The sequence below is a fragment of the Centropristis striata genome, chromosome 19, assembly GCF_030273125.1.
Source record: "Centropristis striata isolate RG_2023a ecotype Rhode Island chromosome 19, C.striata_1.0, whole genome shotgun sequence".
NCBI classification, from domain to species: Eukaryota; Metazoa; Chordata; class Actinopteri; order Perciformes; family Serranidae; genus Centropristis; species Centropristis striata.
The window spans coordinates 23444610-23465904 of NC_081535.1; the positions used below are offsets into that span (position 1 = coordinate 23444610).

The following is a 21295-nucleotide window of genomic DNA, read 5'->3' on the forward strand; positions in this document are numbered from 1 at the left end:
GCTATCTGTTTCCCACAGTTTCCAGTCTTTATGCTAAGCTAAACTAACTGGCTGTTAATATTCACAGGACAGACATGAGTGGTATTGTTTTTCCCATTTGTCTCTCATCTTTTTAAAGCAATACCTACCTGCTGTTCCACTATATGCTCCAATGTAGATTTTATAGCGGGATCTGGGCTCTGCCAGAGTGATTTTGTCGTACTGAGCATAGGCCGACTCCCTGTTGTCCCTCAAGTCCACTCGCAGCTCATAATGCCCAGAATTTGTGAGTTTATGGAGGTTGGAGAGACCTGTAATAATTAAATATGTGTCAGTCGGGAAGAGTAAGAAGAGAAAGAGAGGCGAGTTGAGGTTGGTAGAAAAAAAAGAAAGAAGAGGGCTCTTACCCAGCCAGAACTCATCATTCATATTTCCGAAGCCAGCAGTGTAGTTCTTCCAGTTCCTGAAGAATTCCAGCTTTCCATTCTGGCGTCTGAGGAAAACCTGCAGAGAGCCGAGTGTCACAGCGGCTTCACGATAATCACAACAAGCAGGACCGAGGTCACCGATGTCCATCATTACAGAGTGATCATATCCTTCGTTTCAATGTGAATTACGACCTCAAAAACTGTGAAATTAGATTCCAGCAAGTAGATTCACTCACCAGCCATCCTCCGCCATCTGTGGTCATGTCACAGTAAACCTGGATGGGCTGGCTCTCCTCTCCGCCCACGTAGATGGTGTACAGCCCTGAGGTTGTCTCTCCGTTCAGTAAAATCTGAGCGCAGTCCTTGGCCCGTTTGTACAACTGTCCGACTAGAAGCACATATTAAAAAGACATCATCTCGGGCCGATTTATCTTCGAGTCAGAATACAGTATCGTGTGAGAGCTAGGAGCTCGGAAAGAGAAAGAGAGAAAGGAAAAATAAAGTTTTTCCATCAGGAGCAGTTCAGACAGAATGAAAAATAAGCACAGGTGGAGTATCAGATTAAAGGAATAGTTTTCTAATGTGCAGCTGGACTGTTGCGTAACAAATCACCAGATCTGTCGCTGCTAAAAAATACCATCGGGTTAACGTTTTAGGTAATACACACAAATAATCCAAGGAATTTTTAACTGGTTATGAAACAATCTAAATTTAATACTGAAGCTTTTATGGAAAACACTACTCCCTTTCACCACAGGGGCCACCAAGATCTCCACAAGTTATTTTTAGTTACTTTAAAGACAAAATAAATGAGTGCACACTACAGACGTGTTTTCTTCCTTACTGGTAGTGAAGAGAGTGGTGACGTGACGGCTCCTCTGGGCTCCAGCGATGGCCTGCAGTTTCACGTTGTACTCTGTGGAGCCGGTTAGCTGAGCCATGCTGTAAGAGGACGCCGTCGGGCTGAGCACCACTTCCTGAATCCATGCACACACAAACATAAAACAACAAAGCATTCACAAAGAGCATACTGGAGATTTAACAACAAAAAGTGCAAATTTTTCTTTACTGCCAACTTGTTTTTATAGCTACTGTTTGTCAACTTCACTGTGTTAGGAGTGCTACTCCTACACAGGACAATAACAAGACACAGGTAAACAACACAAAAACAGTAACTTCAGCAAACAAACATCCACTGCCGACAACAAAACGTAAACATTTAATAATTAAAACAAATAAATCAGAGTATTGCACTAGAATGAATGTGACTATTTAGCTAGAATAAAAGTATTTATTGCACCGAAATACATTTTATTATTGCACTAGAATAAGTGTTTTTTTCCTAGTATTTATTTATTGCACTATTTTACTATAATAATATAATATAATATAATAATATATATATATATATAATAATAATAATAATAATATAATAATAGAGTATTTATTGCATCAAAATAAATGTAAATATTGCAATTTTACAAAATGTAAATATTTCTCAAGAATATATGTAAATATTATAAAATATAATAAATAAGTATTTATTTCCCTAGAATAAATCATATTATTGCGCTAGTATGAATTTAAATATTTCACCAGAATTAATGCAATTTCTGCACTAGAATAACAGTATTTACTTCACTAGAATAAATGTAATTTTTCCCTAGAATAAATCTAATAAATAAATACATTACATTTTTGCACTTCTATGATATATATTTATTTTTTTATTATTTCTATGATTATATTCTATGATTATATTTTGCCAGAATAAAAGTAATTATTGCCCCAGTAAATTTGAGTTTATTGCATTGAATAGTTACTCTTCAAAAATCAGTTGTCAGATGTCTCAGTTTTCTTGAATGCACCAAATCAAAGTTTATTACCAATTGCCATTCTTTGATAGTATAAACTGAAAAACAATGGCTGCCAAGAAAACAGGAAATAAATCCAAAACCTGATGACATTCTTTGGAAAATGTTTGTCAGTTAATGGCGAGTTTACATATTCTGTGGTATTTGGGTTTAAACATGAAAAACCCCCAGTGATTGAACTCATGCTGTGGATGTATGTACCCTGATTACACCATCAGCAGAGGAGAAGGTGAGTGTGTAACCCGTCACAGCAGCCTGAGGAGGTTTCCACGTGAGAGTCGCACTTTCAGTCTGAATGTTAACAGCTGTGAGATCTCGAGGAGGATCCACGTCTGAAAATACAACATGAAACTGCACATTTATCCTGCACATATACAAGAATAAACAAACATTTTGCTTCTTTAAGAGCATACCGGTGGTGAATTCAGTCACAGCAGCGTCACTCCTCTGAGCTTCTTTCGTAGCTTGAACTCCGACTGTGTAGTGAGTTCCTGGAACCAGGGAGCCCATCTCGAACTCCACCGTGTTCCCAGAAACATGTTCCACCACCGAGGACACTGAGGTCAGACACAACCATTAACCAAAGCACATAATCAAAGCTTGTGGAAGGCAAGCAACTTTTCTGTTTGTGATATTTTACTACTTGATACGACTGGCATACTTGTATTATAGTTAGTCATACTGTAACTTTATTTATGGAACGAAATACAAGCGTAAGTGCTTCACAGAGTATATAATAATAATAATAATGATAATAATAATAATAATAATAATCAATAAATAAGTAACTTGTAAGACTAAAAGTTACAACAATAAAACAATTAAATGTAAAAAATAAAATAAAATAAATGGCAATAGAATAAAATAAACACCAGGGAACCCCCCCCCCCCCCGCCAAAAAACTAAAACAATGACAAAACCAACAACATCAATGAATCAATAATTACATCAATGAAAAAAATCAATAGATAAATGATAAAGAAAAGAAAAGAAAAAGAAAAGCAAACAAAATGAGCGAAAAAACAAACCAATGAGCTTTTCTCATTCAGTATATACATTCTTCATTGCTGCACAACGTGTTTATATTAAAGTTCATACATTTTACTTTTACTCAGGCTACCACAATATTTAACATTTTATTTTATTATTACATTATATTACAATTATTTAGGTCCTACACTAGTTTGCTAGATTTCTTTCTGCATATTTTAATTTTAGTGCCAACGATTTCATGAAAATAAAATAAGTTTTAAAGACTAATCGTCTAAATTAAGGGCTAATGTGAGAAAGTAAGATAACGACACTACTGAACAGAAACACACCTGAGTCAGCGCTGTAGGTGATGATGTAACCTTCCACGGTGGCCACAGACGGTTGCCACAGCAGCAGGGCTGAGCTGTCAGTGACATTAACTGCAGTCAGACCCTGAGGTCTGTCCAAAGCTGCAGGACACGAAGAGGAACAATTACATTTTCTACGAACTGACTCTAACGTCACAAGGTCTGACACAGAAGTTATTGTAAAGAGGAGAAGAAGAAGAACCTGTCTTGATGGTGTCAGTGCTGGGGTCGCTCTCCTCCAGACCCTTCACTGCACTCACAGTCACCTGGTACAGTTTGCCGGGGAACATGTTGGGCAGCAGAGCCTCAAACACGTCTCCATCTACAGTCACTGACAGTGGACTTCCTGTGGAGGACAGAGAACAGAATAAGGCTCCTGCATTACAAAACAAAACACACATTATTTTAATTTATTTCATGATTTGTCTGCAAGTGTATTCTCCATAAATAAGCTCTATTGTAAGTCTATTTGGTACTTTTTATGGTTATTGTGGTGGGTGTTGATAAACTAGAGAAAGACTATGCATTAACATTTATTTAACTGAAAACTGTACAAAGACTTATTTAACCTCTTAAAATGTACCTGGCCAGTGGGTTAGGGCAGGGCTTAGACAAAAACAAAACATCTAGCTGTTTTGAATTGGTGCAGTTTCAGTTGTATTTTTAGCTTCATGCAAAACGAGCACAGTTGCAGAAACTTGAAGATGTTTCCTTGCGAAGGAAGCCTCATACATGCATGTTGGCACTACAGTTCTTCTATTATAAGATTTGAAGATTTATTTTAGTCTAAACCGAACCCTTCTTCCACCCCAAAACCCACCCGGTCAGGTTAATGTTCACGCTGATAAAATTGTGTTTTAAATCTAAACTCTTACTTTTCCTTGTTACAATATAGTCTTTGAGCACAAGTAGGAAAGAAGATATTTAAGAAATAACATTTAATTCAGCAGTAATCTACAGCAAGTAGATGACCTTGATTGGCCTCTTACCTCCTTCAAGGGGCATGTAGGTGATTCGGTAGTTATCTACTGGAGAGCGAGGCATGGACCAGTGAACTACAGCTGACGAGTCCGTGACTTCAGAGAAGCTGAGTCCTCTTGGAGTGCTCAGGCCTGGTGAAGTATAAACCCATATGTGCAGACAGGAAAGCAGAATAAATAGGTGAATCAAAGTGAAATACCTGGCCAATAATTCTGCACGAATACAAGAAAGTTATGAGCTTGGAGGATCCCAAAAGACCATTTTCCATGAGAGATGGAGTTAAGCCTGAACCAGAGGGATAAATATGATTAGTGGGACTGTGGGTTTAACTCTCAGACACCAAAAAGTTTAGTAGTTAGTAGAAATCAACACACTTTGCTGTTTAAATATACCTGTCTGAGCAATCCCAGTAATCGGTTGGGAGCGTTGGTCCAGTGTGACACCGTAAAGCTCGATTTCATACTCGGTGCCGCTCATGAGTCCAGTTAAAACCTTGGTTCGTTCGTCACCATGGACGCTGTACTCTTTAGGGTGGACTAATCTTTTGCTGTCCCTTATTTTGATCACATATCTGTCAAACAAGTCTTCATCCGCCGTCCATGACAGACGGAAACCGTCGGCCGTGGTATCCGAGACAAAGAGATGCTCCACCTCCGGCTCAGCCTCTGGTGGTTAGACAAGGAAACATAACGTTTGTCCAACAAAACTCATCAACTTCTGAAGAAGTTTGGAAGAAGTCAGCAACAGGCAAGAAGGTTTCCAGGTGATGGACGGGGTTATACTCCCGCCACCTCCGATCTGCCATGCTCAGGCATCCGTTAGTGTAAATCAGTTACAGCACACGGGGAAATTAAAAAGACAAGATGCTTTTGAAAATTTTTTATTTATGTCAGTTGACAAGGTCAAAGGCTTTAAGGGATCTGTCACGATGCATTTCAGCATACACCGGTTGAGACGAGGTCCCCATGCGTCTTCCTCGATGCATTCAGTGCATTCAAAGAGAATGAAACAAACAAGATTTGAGGTTAAATCAACTGACATTTCATGCTCAGAATGTCTCGTTGATTAATCAGTGTTTTCCTACTTCTGATAATTTTGTGTCATTGATAATCCAGAATTTTAAAAAAAAAATAGCAGCGTGGTGAAATTACAGTGACTTTAACAATAAAGACGTCTACAGACATCTGTGTAGCGCCAGTCAGAAATCTGAAGGAAAACACATTTTAAAATATGAAAACAAACATATATGCTTGCTCATATTTTGGAAGGTGAGAAGAAACAGCCGGGAGCTCCACATCTCTTCCACCCGGTGAAGAAAATGCTTAAAACAAAAGAAAAGTGAGATCATTCTGGAGAAGAGTTGTGTTATAAATCTGAGTTAGGGTTAGGTTACAGTACTGGAAGAAGCCTCTCCATCAAAACATGGCAGGAATTTTTTTTTTTTGACCTGCAATTACATGTGTGTCCCCTAATCCTGGAGTATACACTTAATTTGTTAACAGCTAATTATTTGGGACCAGGCTATTTACTGGAACCTGTTTACCTTCCAATACTCAATACTATCAGGACCACAAATGAAAACCCTAATGTTTCTAATACCAAAATCATGTCTGCTACAGATTCTACATTCCTATGCCGATATCTGTTGTGTGTTTACACACAAATGAATACATCCAGTAGATCTCAAGGAGCAGGCACTCAAGACTGCACTTCTTCAGGTTCTAGGCAATCCACTTGCCAAGTGTCAAGCAGATTGGATGACACTTACATTTTAGATTTTAAATAAAGCATGGATATCAAAGTAGTATGGTATTTGTAGAGTGGCCATGTTGTGATGGTGAAACTTCAGAGTTGATCATTAAGTTTAATGATCACATATTTACAGCAGTTTACACTTTTTTAGTAAGATGAGGGGCCTTGCGGTGCTGTGAGTGGTACCTGTCACAGCCACTGTAGTGAGAGGCCGAGAGAGAAGCCCTGACTCTGACACCCCGGTCAGCCTGACCTCATAGCCTATGCCGGTGATGAGGCCCCAGATGTCCAGGTGACTTTGGTTTCCTGGCACAGTGAACTCCTGAGGCTCCAGCAGCCAGCCGGAGTCTGTCACCATTATGTGAAAACGGCTGAAACCGCCACTAGAGGGGGCTAATTCCTCCTGCTGCGGCTGAGGCTGCTGCTGCTGCTTCACCTCCCACGACACACGGAAGCCGTAGGGGGTTATGTTGGAAATGGTCAAGTTTTCCACTTTAGGTAAAGGAGCTGAAGGGGAGCGGGTGTGATTTTTTTTGTGTGGGAATAGATGTGGGAGGGGGAACAAGATTCAATTAGGAGGATAATGTGTGCAATGTTTGCAAAAGCATTTTATAAAATCTGTGAGGTTTTAGTTTCACAAGAGGAAACAACAGAAGTTTAAGATGGGAACACAGGATCTAAATATCTCAATGGCCAAAACACATTAAAGGGATTACTTGGATTTTTTGGGGGAGTGGTTGTAAGAGGTACTTATCGATTGTCAGTGTATTACCTACAGTTGATGGCAGTTTGGAGGCACGGAGCAATGTGCTGCTGAAGATGGGGACAGCAGCAAAACTTATTTTTTCACCTAAGAAAACCTAAAAAATATTTTTAAATGATCAAATACAGGTTTTAATGCACAGCAAAACCTTTATCTGTGTCCAGGTAGTACCACCTACTTTAAATTGTTCATGCTGACTGCACCACGTCATTCAAGATAAGCACCTCTTCTCACTCGCCCAAGCAAGAAGGGTTGTCTGGTGAGACATCTCACTCATGTTACTCAGAGAACCGGGGTTATGTAAATAACCTAAAGTTCTCTTTTATAATATTTCGTTCGATGTCTCACTATGGGATATGATTATTGCCAGACAAGCTTATCCAGCGTCCACCAACCCACAGGGAAAAATACTCTGTTCCAATCAGGACAGCAAAAACGATTGTGCCACGTGCTCCTTTCATAAAACGGCAAACCAGCGGGTGCTGGCTCGCTGTTTGCTTCCCAAACCCCACATGGCTTTTCGTTTGTCAATCAGGTCCTGCAAGTATGACAATATCACTCCTACTACCACTGAAAAGGAATGTGGCCATTTCTATGACACCATCCCTCAAACATTCTCCACTTACAGTCATACAGAAACCTAGTGGAGGAGGCTCTAGCTAGCTCTACTTTGCATAGTGGAAATCACTCGCTGTGAAAGACCCACAGCTGACAGATTCAGCCACTCAGCGGCCAAGCCCATAGTGCCAGGCGCTCTGGGTGAAGGTGGAACACTGCGATAGCAGGTCCCTGCGCATTGGGAGCTGCCATGGCTGAGCGCACATCAACTGATATATCTCCGCCAGCCAATGCATCACAGGCCAATGCGGAGCTATCAAAACCAGTGTGTGGCCGTGGTCTCTCACTCTGGACAGAGTGGGGGGAGGGCCAGCGGGGGGAATGCATAAAGATGCAGGCACAGCCAGGCATGCGCTAAATCGTCTAACCCGAGGGGAGCATCCCTGTTGCGGGCACTGCGCGTTGTCTCTTGACCTGAACAGATCCACCACGAACCGGGCCCATATCTGTTCCACAATCTGTGGATGCAAAGTCCACTCCCCGTATACTTACGTGCCCCTGGACAATAGGTCTGCGCCCGTGTTCAGGACCCCAGGGATGTATGTCGCTCTCAGAGAGAGGAAACGACGGCAGCTCCACAGGGTCAGTCTACGTGCCATCATATGCAATTGATGGGAGCGTAATCCCCCCTGACTTGGTTTATATATATATGAGTTCGCACAAAATCCTCACATATCTCAGCCTGATAAGCTGTGAGCAGGGAGAGGACATTGAGCGATCTGGTGGAAAGCGTGACTCTCTTGGCAAGTTAGCTGTCTGCGGAGACTCTTCAACGTGAACACAGCACAGTGTTGAAACGAGCCAGGGACGTCTATAGCTAGCCGGGCGTGTTCCAGCCCTAGGCAGCCCGAGCAGATCTGGTGTGGATCCTTGCTCGAAATCTTATTCCAGCAGTGACAGGGACGGGCCCCGGAGTCTCCATGCCCTCTGGTGTGAGGGCCTCCATTCCTCGCAAGCTGGTGTGCAGGCAGGGAGTCGAGGCAGCTAGCTGGTGTGCTAACCGTGAAGAAGCCGAGAGATTAGCTGGTGTGCTAACGCTCAGAACTCGAATAGCCATGGTGAGGCGTCGAGGACAGTGCTAACCAAGCCGTGGAAGGGCGAGGAAAGCATAAAAGGCCATCTGGTGTGACCGACGAAGCAGAAAAATCTCCAAGGCTAGGTAGCGCCCATCGACAAAAGACAAATAAAATCCGTCTGCGGACAGTTAAGCTAGCTAGGGCGGAGATATGCTCAGAGTGAGAAGAGGTGTTTGAATGACGTGGTGCCGTACGCATGAACTATTTAAGGTAGGTGGTACTACCTGGGGTGGACGCACACGTTTCACCAGCCAATCAGGATTGGCGTAATGAGATTAATGCTTCTGTTTTAAACTGACACTTAAACTGAAATTACATTTTTTTGCTGCCCCAGTCCAAGGCAGTACATTGATTCGTTTTCGTGCCACTACTTCTGCCTGCTTCTCAAAGGTAGAGGCGTGCTGACCCCCAAGAAACTCAAACAACCACACCAAAAAAATCCAAACTATCCCTTTAAGATCCCAGCAGGAGACTAAAATGCATTGTACTCCATCAAAAGTTTTGATACAAAACCTTTCTTACAAACCATTTACAGCTACAAGTGATGAGCTTTTAAGATATGAGTAAATTACGTAGTACCTGTGACGGCGTGGGCTAACACAGAGGGAGTGTGGCGCCCATGAGAGATACCGTACAGTTCAATATCATAGCCTGTGGCATCCATCAGGTTAGAGATCGTAATGTTACGGGCTTCACCAGGCAGCCTGAACTCCAGCGTATCAGACTGCTTCTCGGGGTCACTGACCCGGATAACAAAGCCATCAAAGTGACCTGACACAGTGCTCCAGGACAAGCTGAGGTTATGAGGGCTCACAGACGAAGCAGCTATCGGCCCCAACTGTGGGACATCCTCTGAACAGAGAAAGAACACGGCTTTTCAGTTACATTGTGCTGCGGAAATCACAATGTGTTTCGTACATGCAGTGGTAAAAAAATGTGATACCTGTTGTAGCTACATCAAACAGGGGCTGTGTGTTCTGGCCACCAGCGCTGGCGTACAGCTTTATGTTGTAGCTTGTGCTCGCTTTAAGCCCGGCCATGACTGTGGAGCGCACGTCTCCGGCCAGAGCGCGGCCCATTGCCTGCGAGGGCAAAGCAGACTCTCTGACTTCTACTATAAAGTTATCAAAAGCCTTCTCTCCTGTCCGCCACGACAGAGAAAATCTGTCTGAGGTAACGTTAGAAACAACTAGCCTGGACAAATCAGGCTCTTCAGCTACAAGGGGAGAAAAATTTATAAAAAATTATAATGTGAAACAAGTATTTATCTCCATGTATACAGGCCAAGTCAGCTTTACAGTGTAGATAAGAATATTTAACCCTTGTGCATCACTTTAAAGTTGCTTTGATGTCCTTAGAGAGCAAACATTTCCATAAAAGCTGCCATAACGTTAGACAAGCCTGATTCCAAAACAAATTGAGACATTGTCGAAAACATAAATAAAACACAATGTGACAGTTACTTATCCTTTTTGACACATATTTATTTGAAAACTGACAAAAGATATAATTAAAGACAATATATTTAATGTTTAAACTGATGTAAAAATGCACTCTTAATTTTAATTTTGAATCTGGTGCTTTTGTTTTTATTTACGTTTCACACAATGTTGCTACTTTTCGGGATTTTTTTAGCCAAGTTTAGTCCTCATCATCACCTCCCAAAATGAATTGTATGTAATGTTTTAACACTATTTTTTTTTTTTAATGCAAAAAAAACAAAAAACGATTGGTTTTGATGCATTTTTTTTTTGTGCAGTGGCAAATTAAAACTCCCACTTGTTACCTTAGAGGACAAAAATGTCCCCTTCCTAAAATTGCTATGAAAACACTATAAATAAAAAATATTTTACACTTTTGCAGTTAAAGTTTTTTTTAAATACATTTTGATCAGTCCTGATCATAACGTTTATATCACGGCGCAGTTGGTTTTTAAATAAAAAAATAACAACAAAACAAAACAAACATTTTATTATTTTCTGAACATGAAATGCTAAAATGGCTCTATCTGATGAAAAATGATAAAGACTACAATTTCGAGGCTCTAGATTGAAAGCCTAAAAAATAAAATGCATGATTTAAAGCTGAAATGGCCTTGGGGTGAAAAATTGTGGATATAATGTGTTTCAATGAGTGTCTGTATTTTGGCTGCAGTTTAATATGGGCTTATTATAGGAGCCGAGGTTTAACTTGTAAATTAGAAAAGAAACGCCCAAAGCCAAAATAATCGAAAAATTCTAAACTTAAAAATCCACAAATGTCCCTGGTGATGCACAAGGGTTAAAAGCTAATAATATTTGACCCTATTCTTTGTAATACACAAAATCAAAATACCTGTTGATGCAACAATACTGACAGCACTTGTTCGGGATCCTTTGTACGTCCCGTAGATGTAGGCTATATAGTCAGTACTGGGCCTGAGCTCCGTGACCTCGTGGGACTTTACACTGTGGGATATGTTATATTCCTTTGGCTCCGTCAGCCAATCAGAATCAATTATCTCCAGGATAAAACCATCAAATTCTCCTTCAGTGCCGTTCCAGAAGATTGAAAAGCTCTCTGACGTTAAGTTTGAGATATATAGTTTGCCAAGCACTGGTTGATTCACTAAAGAGAGAAATCATTATTAGACTTTAATTTTTTTAAAGAACATTTTGCAGAACAAATACTGATCGTAGAAATAAATTACTGGTAGCTGGTCGGTTTAATTTATCTTATAAAGAAGTGTATAGTGTTACTGGAAACTCACCACCACCCACTTGCAATTCCTGCTAGTCTGAGTAGCTTAAAGGATTAAATACATGCATATATTTTTGCATAAAAAATTAATTTAGCAGCTTGAATTTAACCAGTTATGCCTGTTGCTTTCATTAAAAATCATAATAATTAGATGGAAAAACATGTAATGCCAAGGGGGTAAACAGCTAAAGAATACTGGCCTGCAAGTTTAAATGAATGAGTGTTTATTTTAATGTGAAGAAAATAATTTTAATAGTATAAAATAAAAGTATTTCATGCATATGGAGGGAGATCTCATGCTGATCTGTTAACACTGAAGAAGAGATGAATTCTGCTTAATGCTGCACAATTCAAAGCATCTAATGAGAAAGTTAAACTTATAAAAACTTTTTTCATGCAGTGACGAATAAAGTCAGTTGCTTGCAAACATGCAGCAGATAAATTAAGCGTCATTCAGATGTAAAAACAAGGTGGCGTCACTGTTAACGTTAGCGTTTTACCTTGATAACGACAAGAAGATTTAATCATTTGCCACCTAGTAGTTCAAAAAGGAAATGAGGATATTTACTTTCTGACTCTCACACAGAATATAAATGTCACTAACTCAACATGTGAGCACATCCATGAGCAAATGATCCCTCAAGGTTAATCAATTACACTGAATGAGTGTTGATGGGATGAAATGAGATGGTCACGCTGTCATGGTGTGACGGGCGTGTGAGGGGGTGAAAGTTATTGGTTTTTTGCTTTTGCAATCATTGCAGCACATCAGCGTCAAACCTGACCACGATGCAGGGGATGGTAGAGGAGGAGGGGGAGGGGGCTTCATGCACTTTGGTAACTGGGATGGAGGGAGCAGTTCAGGGTAAGGGTGGAACATTTGAGGGGCGTTTGCTTTGCTCAGTGATGCGGCACGCATCCTCATCACCCTGCCCTCTCTCAGCGAGACAGAAACAGTGGCTGGAGGGTAAAAGAATGGGTTCATGGCATGTTGGTTAAGATGAAGCAGGACCCTGTGGCCAGGGTATTAGGTTATTGTGTTGTTCTCGTTTCATGCAACGACGTGTGGACGCTGCCTCTCAAGACACCGACTGACGTTATAAATCACAAAAGGAAAGACAGGTCAAGAGTTAGAGGATAAAAACGCTGCAACGCTGCAAGTTGCAGGTACCTGTGGTGGCTTCAGCGTACACGGGTTCAAGGAAGGAGCCCTGATACATCCCAAACAGGCCAACCATGTAGCTGGTGTTGGGGTTGAGACCGGAGATGCCCAGGCTGAGAGCGTCTCCGGACAAACTGAGGTTCTGGCTCTCTTCGAAATTCTCCAAGTTTGTTACCTCAATGACAAAGCTGTCAAATTCCCCAGCGGTGGGGCTCCAGGACGCAGTGAAGCCGTCCCAAGTAATGTCAGAGATGGTGAGGTTCACCACCATGGGCCTCAGCTCCTCTGGTAGATAGACAGATCAGAGTGGGGTCAACTGAATGGCAAGATGGATTGTAAAAATTACTCTCACATAATTTACAACAATTTCATTCATTTCAGAGTATTTGGGCCAAGGTTAGGGAAATAATAATCTCAGATTTATTGGTTAAAGTTAAACTTTAAAAATTACCACCAAAAAAAGCCCTAATATTTCAGGAAAAAAGTATAATATTTTAAGGGGAATTTGTTTGGGAATTTAAAAGAAAATCAAATTTTTTATGAAAAAAAAAAAAAAAAAAAAATCAAATTTATCAAAATGTCATGACTTAAAATGCTGCACATTTTTTTCTTGGTGTAATTATGATGTTAAACTTAAAATATGACTAATATTTTCTTTGAATATTACAAATTGGATCTTGAAAAATTTAAATATTATGACTACTTTTATTCTTGAAATATTAGAAATTAAAACTTGAATTACTAAGTTTTGTCTCCCAAAATTATTATTATTATAATACTAGAATATTTCACCTTTTTTTCTTTAAATATCACAATAATCATGAAATAATAGATATTTTTTTATATTTTTATTTTATGTGAGTAATACAATATTAAAACTTTTTTCTAGACATATTTAACCAACTTTTCGATTTCAACTTTGATCTTGAAATATTACCACTAATATTAATGCATATATAAAATGTTATTATTTCAATCTAGAAATATTCTGACTATATTCTGGAACTACTATGACTTTAAACTTTAAATATTACACCTTTTTCTGGAAATATTTATCCTGAAATCTATCACTACATCTTTGTGTGGCCCCAATACTCATCATCAATAAGACTCATATATGGGCTGAAAAAGGGTTGTACAATAAAACATCAACAGTCTGTGCAGCCATCCTGAAATATATCCTGAGTATAACAAATAAATGAATATGAGGATGATGGGTTGTGATGAAAGCCTACAAAAAAATAAGTATTTGCTCCATGTACCTGTAGTAGCAAAGACTTTGAGAGGTAAAGACGGCTTCCCTTCCACCAGCCCTTGTAATGTAATATTATATTGTGTGGAGGGGGACAAACCCTCAATATCAGCCTTCCTCCTATGTCCTGGTACTGTGGTCACATTAGTTTGTGTCGGAGTTCTGAGCTCCACCACAAAGCTATCAAACGCCTCGTCAGGCGCCGACCACGCCAGGCTCACTCTGGTGGATGTGACATTTACTGTGAGGTTTCCCAATTTGTCCAGAGAGATTTCAGAGCTTTCAGAGCTCATCACAGCAGTATCAGAGGAGTTTAGAGGACGGGGGGGATCTGTAACTGTTTCAGTATCCAGAGCAGTTGTTGGGGCATCTTTGATGCTCAGCATAAGAACATCTGGAGAGGTAGGCTTTGGTGCTACAGTGAATAAAAGCAGGTTAGAGAATGAATTTGTTACCGGCTCTGCTGATGACTGAAAAAGAACCTGTGAAGAAGAAACTGGGATAAAAACACTTTTAGACACTTTAGAGTAAAAGCAATTCATTCTGTCCATGATATTCCTTATAATCTCATTTTCTCGGCTCTTATTGTCCTACTTTTTTCAGGACTGCAGTCTGTGTCATCAAGCAACAGCTAAGGCATTAATGGCGCTCGAGTCAGAGCCATTAATTTTTGAAGCATCCGGGTAGTCCACCAGAGTGGAAGTACACAGGTGTCTTCAAATGATGGTGAAGCCATGCACAGCCACCTTTTGTTTCTGACTGTTCTAAAGAAAGACAGTTTTGAGTCTCTTCTTTGACATGCAAGTGACGTACGGGGTCATTTTTTTCCAACTGATGGAGGATTATTTAACTGTGTACATGGGGTTGAAGATGAAGAATGATGCAGATGGAATCAGGCTTTCAGGGAGCAAAATGTTTGCTCAAATGCAGGAAGAAATCGGGGCAGCTAACTAGAACTCCTTGTTTTTGAAGGTATTAAAAGGGAAAATTAGCCAATTTTCCACCTCATCTCTATATCTCTGAGTTTGGGATATAGTGTGAAAAACACTACACCAGCTTCTTTAGTTTTTTTTTTTTTTTTTTTTTTTTTAAGTCAAATGAAGAAACAAAAGGAGTTTACAATAGTCAAGAAAGGAAAAATTCTTACACCTAAAATAATCATTTATTAATTTTACTTCTCTTGAACAGGAGGTGTGCTGCAGACCTTCATCAGGGAACAACTGGGGAAAAAAACATTAGGTGGAGTCAGCACAATTTCACATCTGACTCTGTGATTATTTCGACCAAACCAGAATGAGAAAAGTTGATTTTGCTTCTGTCCAGTTTAAATAAAATGTGTTTTATGGTGTGTTAACAAGGCAATTACTTTAGTTATAGTTCAGTTAAAAAAGAGGACTCGAATTCAGAAGGTGTGGAGTTGTACATTTCTGTTTAGGTGTAAGTAGATGTCCTTTCTTTACATTTTGTTCAGTTTATTTTGTTTATTTTTACGACAAAAGTTAAGAGAGCTTGTGCATGGCTCTGTGAGCAGAAGAACCAAGTTTTCTCTGTCAATATAACATGCAATGAAGAATTTATAATATTGTTTTTCAGTGGACTACATTAAGCATTAACATTGGAAAGCCACATAAAAGGTGGTGAATTTTCCCTTTAATGGCTCAGTGAGAACATAGTTCCCACTGATTCCCATTGTAGATTTCTTCTTGTATTTGAATTTCGGGAAGCAACATTGTGCCACAGTACTGAAGCCTCATCAGATGACAAATGGGATGAGATGAAAATAAGTTTTTCATGAAAATGCAATCATCTCTGTTGGGTTTGTCATCATTCTGTGTCATGCCAACAGTTATGTAGATGACAGTTGCAACTAAAAAAATATATATTCTTTGCTCATATGAGCAATGAGTAAAATATCTGCATGCAGAACTGCTCCTCTGATCTAACAGAGATTCATTTCCACTAAAGGGAGAAACTGCTTTCTAATAAACTAAAAGATGAATCTTATACCTGTGACTGCGACAGCTTCAAGTAGCGCAGATCTCTGGCTACCGGTTATTCCATAAAGTTTTATTTGATATTCTGTCGATGCGTTCAGGCCCTGGATTCTAGAGCCAGGGGCATCTCCAGGAAGTTGGACCTCTCCCACATCCCACATTCGCTGAGTGTCTTTATATTCTACTGCAAAACTATCATAGACACTCTGAGCGGTTTGCTTCCATGAGAGGTCAAATCCATCAGGCGTGATGCCCGAGATAGTCAGTTTCCCAAGCTCATCGTCAGGTTCCATCCCAACTGAGAAGTGGGACTCAGAGGGTTCTAAATACACAAAGTTAATGACATTGTCCTCTGAGCCTGAGGGAGTCGTTAGCTCACGGTCATCTGAATCAGCTAAATAAAATGTGAAAGAGGCTACAAGAAAAACAAAAAGGCACAAATCAAGAAAGCATCATTTTGGTGTGAGTGCATCTCAATTTTTGGGGTTTTGTTGGCAGCAAATTCATCAAATCTCTATACGGGTACTTCTAAATTCCTAAAGGTTAAGGGAAAACATGGATCCTATGTTCCTTATAGTCATTTAGACACAAAAACGTTGGAAAAATACCAAAATGTCCCTTTAACTTCAGTGTTGTTTAATTTAAAATACCAACTGGTGTCTTGTAATAAAGAACCTAAACAATTACTTAACGCTAAACCCTTTTTTTATCTAAAGCCCTGAAGATATTCTGAGGAACATAACAGCATACTTCGCAAGAGAATCAGGTTTAATCCTCCTTGTAGGCATGCGTTATCATTATTACAAGATCATATGTTGTTAAAATTGTTCCCTACCCACCTGTTGATGCAGGTAAGGTGACAGGTGTGCTCCTCTTGTGCCCCCTCTCTGCAGCCAGCGTGATGGTGTAGCTCATTCCAGGAGTCAGGTTGGACAGGACGTAGCTGGTCGCTGTGGCGGGGATCTCCACCTCTTCGGCCTGGCCGTCTCTGGAGACGTACTCCAGCTTGTAGGCGCCAACCTTGGCGCGAGGTTTCTGCCACCTCAACGTGAGGGAGGTCTCTGTGGACTCGACTTTTTCAAATTCTCTGGGAGGATCAATATCTGACAGGAGGGAAATATTAAATGTGTAAAATTAAATGGGGATAAATCTTTTTTCTCTTCTGCTGCATGCTCAACACAAATCAACACAAATCATAAATCACTCTTCTGCCCCCATCAGTTTAATTTTGTCACCCAGTTTGTATCAACAAACATGGCCGTCTGTGTATTTATGAAGGGGTGTGAAGGATGACTGTTTGGACAGCTGCAAGGCATCGTCTCTCACCGGTGGCTGCATTTGCAGTAGCAGGAAGGCTCTCCCTTTCATTCTTCACGGCAGTCACACCGATCCCATACTCTGTTCCCGGCTTCAGCCCTGAAAAACACACACACACACACACACACACACACACACACAGAAGGAAATTACAATGCACACTTACAACGGTAACTCATGCTATACATCTAAAAAATTTGACATTTTCTTCAAGAAGAACAGTTTTGTCAATCTCTTTATTTTATTTATTTATTTTTACTGCAAATTGTATTATTATGTATATTATTTTAATTATAATTTTTAAAGTTTTTTATTTATTATTTTTCAATAACACTATGGCAATATTTTCATGTATTTGATTAATTGTTTAATCTATGCATTTTTATTTATGATTGCCTATATTTATTAACTTAACTCAACTTTATTTTCAAAGCACTTTAAAAACAACAACAGCTGCAACAAAGTGCTGTACATAAACAAGAAAACAAGAACAATTACATAAATAAAACAATAAAAAACACTTAAATAAATAGTTTCATTCCTTTTTAAAAAAACAATTTAAAAAACAATCAATAAAAACAAAACATAATAAATAAAAATAGGTAAAATAGGTTTTAAGATGAGTTTTAAAAATGGACAGCGATGAGGCTTGCAGGGCTCGAAGCAGAAAAAAATCCTGTGCCTGAATTTTTTTTATGCATGGGGGGGGGGGGATCTTGGCACTGATCAGCAATCAATCAATCAATCAATCAATCAATCAAAGGGTCTTAGAGGGTCGGATACATGGACGACAAGATTCGGATTGTTGAAGTGGAACAGCATACAATCATTTATGACATTTAACACATTCTTTCTATGAGGATAGATGGTCAGATCAACAGATCTTCCACGTCGGAGAAGCAAAGTAAGCTGTTTGTTGTTGTTGTTGTTGTTTACCTTAAACGCAGTTTATCACGGGATCTCGCGGTCTCCCGTACGTTCAGGATTATCGCGTGTTCTCGTTACCTCGGGTGTAGACGGCTGGCTCGCTCCGCTGCCGTTACTGCCGGAACTGACGCCGGGCAGAGGATGGAGCAAACCCGCGGTGGAGCCGTTCCGCGCCTGGTGGAAATCCCCAGTAAGGTTGACGTGTGGGAGAGCGCACGCACGGACCGTATAGCCGTGTTTCGACTACCATCGGGAAAGTCTCATGCCACACCCTCTCAATGTCCGCTTACTCTGCCACAGCAAGTTAGCCCCCACAGCAATTTAGAGACTCTGGAGGTGACGTTTGGTTTTCGCCGTTGCTAACTGTGCACAGCAAATGATCATAAACAAAGCAGCATGGCTAATTATTATGCAAAGTGTGTCCGCTGATCATAAAAATAGTGATCGTGAATTAACGGTACGTGCTAACTGCACACAGAGTTTCCAGTGCTTGTTGTCAACAAACAGATCGCTAAGTGAACACCTCCTGCAGCAGCAGCACATACACACTGTACTGCTACAGAGATAACTGCCGCTAACGGCGGCTCTTCTTAACGAGCCGTCCTCCCGCTCGTTAGCCGACCCGCTAACGAGCTGGAGTCGCTGGATTTGTCTCCAGTCACTTTCTTGAGAAATAGTAATGACGTGGGTCTAAAGAACGCTCGCCGATGAGCCGCCTTCTTCTTCTCCGGCAGGCTATACGCTATCCATCGTAATGCTGCCCTCCCCGGTCATATCCAGATCTATCTAAGGGTTTTTGGTGGGGTTTTTTTGTTTTTTTTAAACATGATAAAAAAAAAAAAAACCCGAGCCGTATTTCCGGCACCTTGCCGAGGTCTTCAAGCCCTGGGCTTGTCTGATGTGCAAAGGCAGCTTATTCCACAAACTTGGGGGCTGCAACAGAAAAAGCTCTGTCCCCTCTTAGCTTCCGTTTTGACCTGGGTACCTCCAGGAGCAGCAGATCAGCTGACCTGAGGCACCGAGCAGGAGCGTAGGGGTGGAGGAGCTCAGAGAGGTAAGGTGGGGCAAACCATTTAAATATTTAAAAACAAATAAAAGAATCTTAAAATGGGCTCTAAAATGCACAGGCAGCCAGTGGAGGGAGGCCAGGATGGGAGTTATGTGCTCCCTCTTACGAACTCCAGTTAAGAGGCGAGCAGCCGCGTTTTGCACTAACTGGAGCCGTGCGAGGGAGGACTGGCTGACTCCAAAGTACAGCGAGTTACAGTAATTCAGCTAAGATGTAATGAAGGCATGGATTACTGTTTCAAAGTGCTGGTGCAAAAGAAAAGCTTTACCTTAGCCAGCTGCCTGATTTGAAAAAAGCTGGACCTAACAACAGCACTAATCTGACGATCTAATTTAAAATCACTGTCCATCTTAAAACCTAAATTTGTGACAGTCGGCCTTATAAAATCTGGCAGAGGACCCAAGTCTACAGGAGGGGTCTCACAAGAGCCACTAGGGCCAAACACCATCACTTCTGTCTTCTTTTCATTGAAATTCAGAAAGTTCAAGGCCATCCAGGTCTTGATGTCTTCCAGACAAGACAGGAGCGGTGTGAGGGAGAAAGCACCGTCGCTTTCTCCCTCACACCGCTCGACGCTTACGCCGTAAAGGTAAGGCCGAAGCCCGGAACGGGTGAGGCGGAATCCCCGCCAGGAGCGGGGGCAAAGTATTCTGTCCATCGCGAACAAACGCACCGAGATCTTTGACATTTTGCCGGAGAGTCATACACCAGCAGAGACTCGATCGTTTTAGTGCACCAAACACCAAACATTGCAGGAGCAGCACACAGCCAGCCACACACACTGGCGCCATCTTAGCTGTCAATCAATCATTAATTAATTAATTATTCATTTATTTTTAATAAAGCCCTTTTATTAATTGTCACACATATACTTTCCGCATATGCAGGTATTTACCTATGCACATTTACCTGTATGCCCTGATAATATAATAACACTGCAAAAAAAGAAAAAAAAAGAAAATGACCACCTGGTACGACTAACAACTAAGTCATGTGTGGTTGGACTTAATATATGTTTTACCAGTAATAGTAGCTTGTGTGGTGTATGCTGGTCCTCGTGGGAACAGTTCCTCGCCATGAGTCGCTCCAGAGATGGGACTGTATTTCACCAGATAGCCGGCAACATCAGCTTGACTGTTGGTCCACTCCAGAGTGATGCTGTTGTCTGTCTGGGACACAGCCTGCAGGTCCGTGGGAGCATCGAGAGCTAATAAAGGTTCAGACATTTACAATCATATTAGGAGAATCAACTTTTTGCTTATAGACATTAGTAACATACCACACATGCTAAAACAATTCCATAAATTCCATTAATCTCAGGTAAAAATACACAACTTATATTAATAACATAACATCCATGTGTTATAAAAGTCGTTCCTACCTGTAGTGAAAGTGGCGGTGGCAGGCTCACTGCTGAGCTCTCCACCCTTGGAGACGAGCGACACTTTGTACTCCGTGTCCGGCCTCAGACCGTCGATGCTGTACTGTTTGTCTGTGGGGGGAATCTCCGCGCTGGTTTCATCTGAAGGGTTGGAGCTGGGTGCATAAACCATGGTGAGTCTGTCCATCGGAGCCACTGGCTGCGACCAACCGACCAGAGCAGAGGAGTCTGTTATGTCCTTCACCTCCACCAGCCGGGGCCCGTCAATCTCTGGGAGGGGAGGTTCAGGTGAGAGAGGCAAGGGTGAGTTTAAATTACAAATAAATGGTAAAGAAATCCATCTAACCAATGGGCTGACTCACAATAAAAATGACTGTGAATAATAATAATTGTGAATATGGCTGACTATCCTTACAAACTGACATAAATCCATCTTTAACATACAGAAGAAATTACATCTGGCATTAAAATGATGTTGAATGAAGAAAAAATGAGAGTGTTTCTTATCTATTTGATCGCCATTGGTGGTATGTGAGCAATATAACTAATAATGACTGTTTTCAATGTACTTTGGCATTTATGTTCCCCTGAGGATGAATTGTAATTAATTTGGTGACACATACAAACTAACCAATTGTTGCAG

At 40.7% G+C, this 21295-nt stretch overlaps 1 protein-coding gene across 1 annotated transcript in view; it reads right to left on the reverse strand.

Annotated features, from left to right (window-relative positions):
* LOC131992721 (tenascin-like) overlaps positions 1–21295 on the reverse strand; it is a 32554-nt gene that overhangs the window by 3944 nt on the left and 7315 nt on the right. Inside the window, exons 6-26 of the mRNA XM_059358389.1 lie at positions 20653–20922; positions 20293–20478; positions 17285–17374; positions 16798–17061; positions 15972–16373; positions 13975–14379; positions 12722–12997; positions 11146–11418; positions 9755–10027; positions 9391–9663; positions 6541–6861; positions 4995–5267; positions 4611–4733; positions 3824–3967; positions 3604–3723; positions 2695–2838; positions 2483–2613; positions 1252–1384; positions 644–795; positions 387–483; positions 129–290 (exon numbers count right to left, since the gene is read on the reverse strand). Coding sequence (XP_059214372.1) covers positions 129–290; positions 387–483; positions 644–795; positions 1252–1384; positions 2483–2613; positions 2695–2838; positions 3604–3723; positions 3824–3967; positions 4611–4733; positions 4995–5267; positions 6541–6861; positions 9391–9663; positions 9755–10027; positions 11146–11418; positions 12722–12997; positions 13975–14379; positions 15972–16373; positions 16798–17061; positions 17285–17374; positions 20293–20478; positions 20653–20922 — 4512 coding nt within the window. The remainder of the gene's footprint in view (positions 1–128; positions 291–386; positions 484–643; positions 796–1251; positions 1385–2482; positions 2614–2694; positions 2839–3603; positions 3724–3823; positions 3968–4610; positions 4734–4994; positions 5268–6540; positions 6862–9390; positions 9664–9754; positions 10028–11145; positions 11419–12721; positions 12998–13974; positions 14380–15971; positions 16374–16797; positions 17062–17284; positions 17375–20292; positions 20479–20652; positions 20923–21295) is intronic.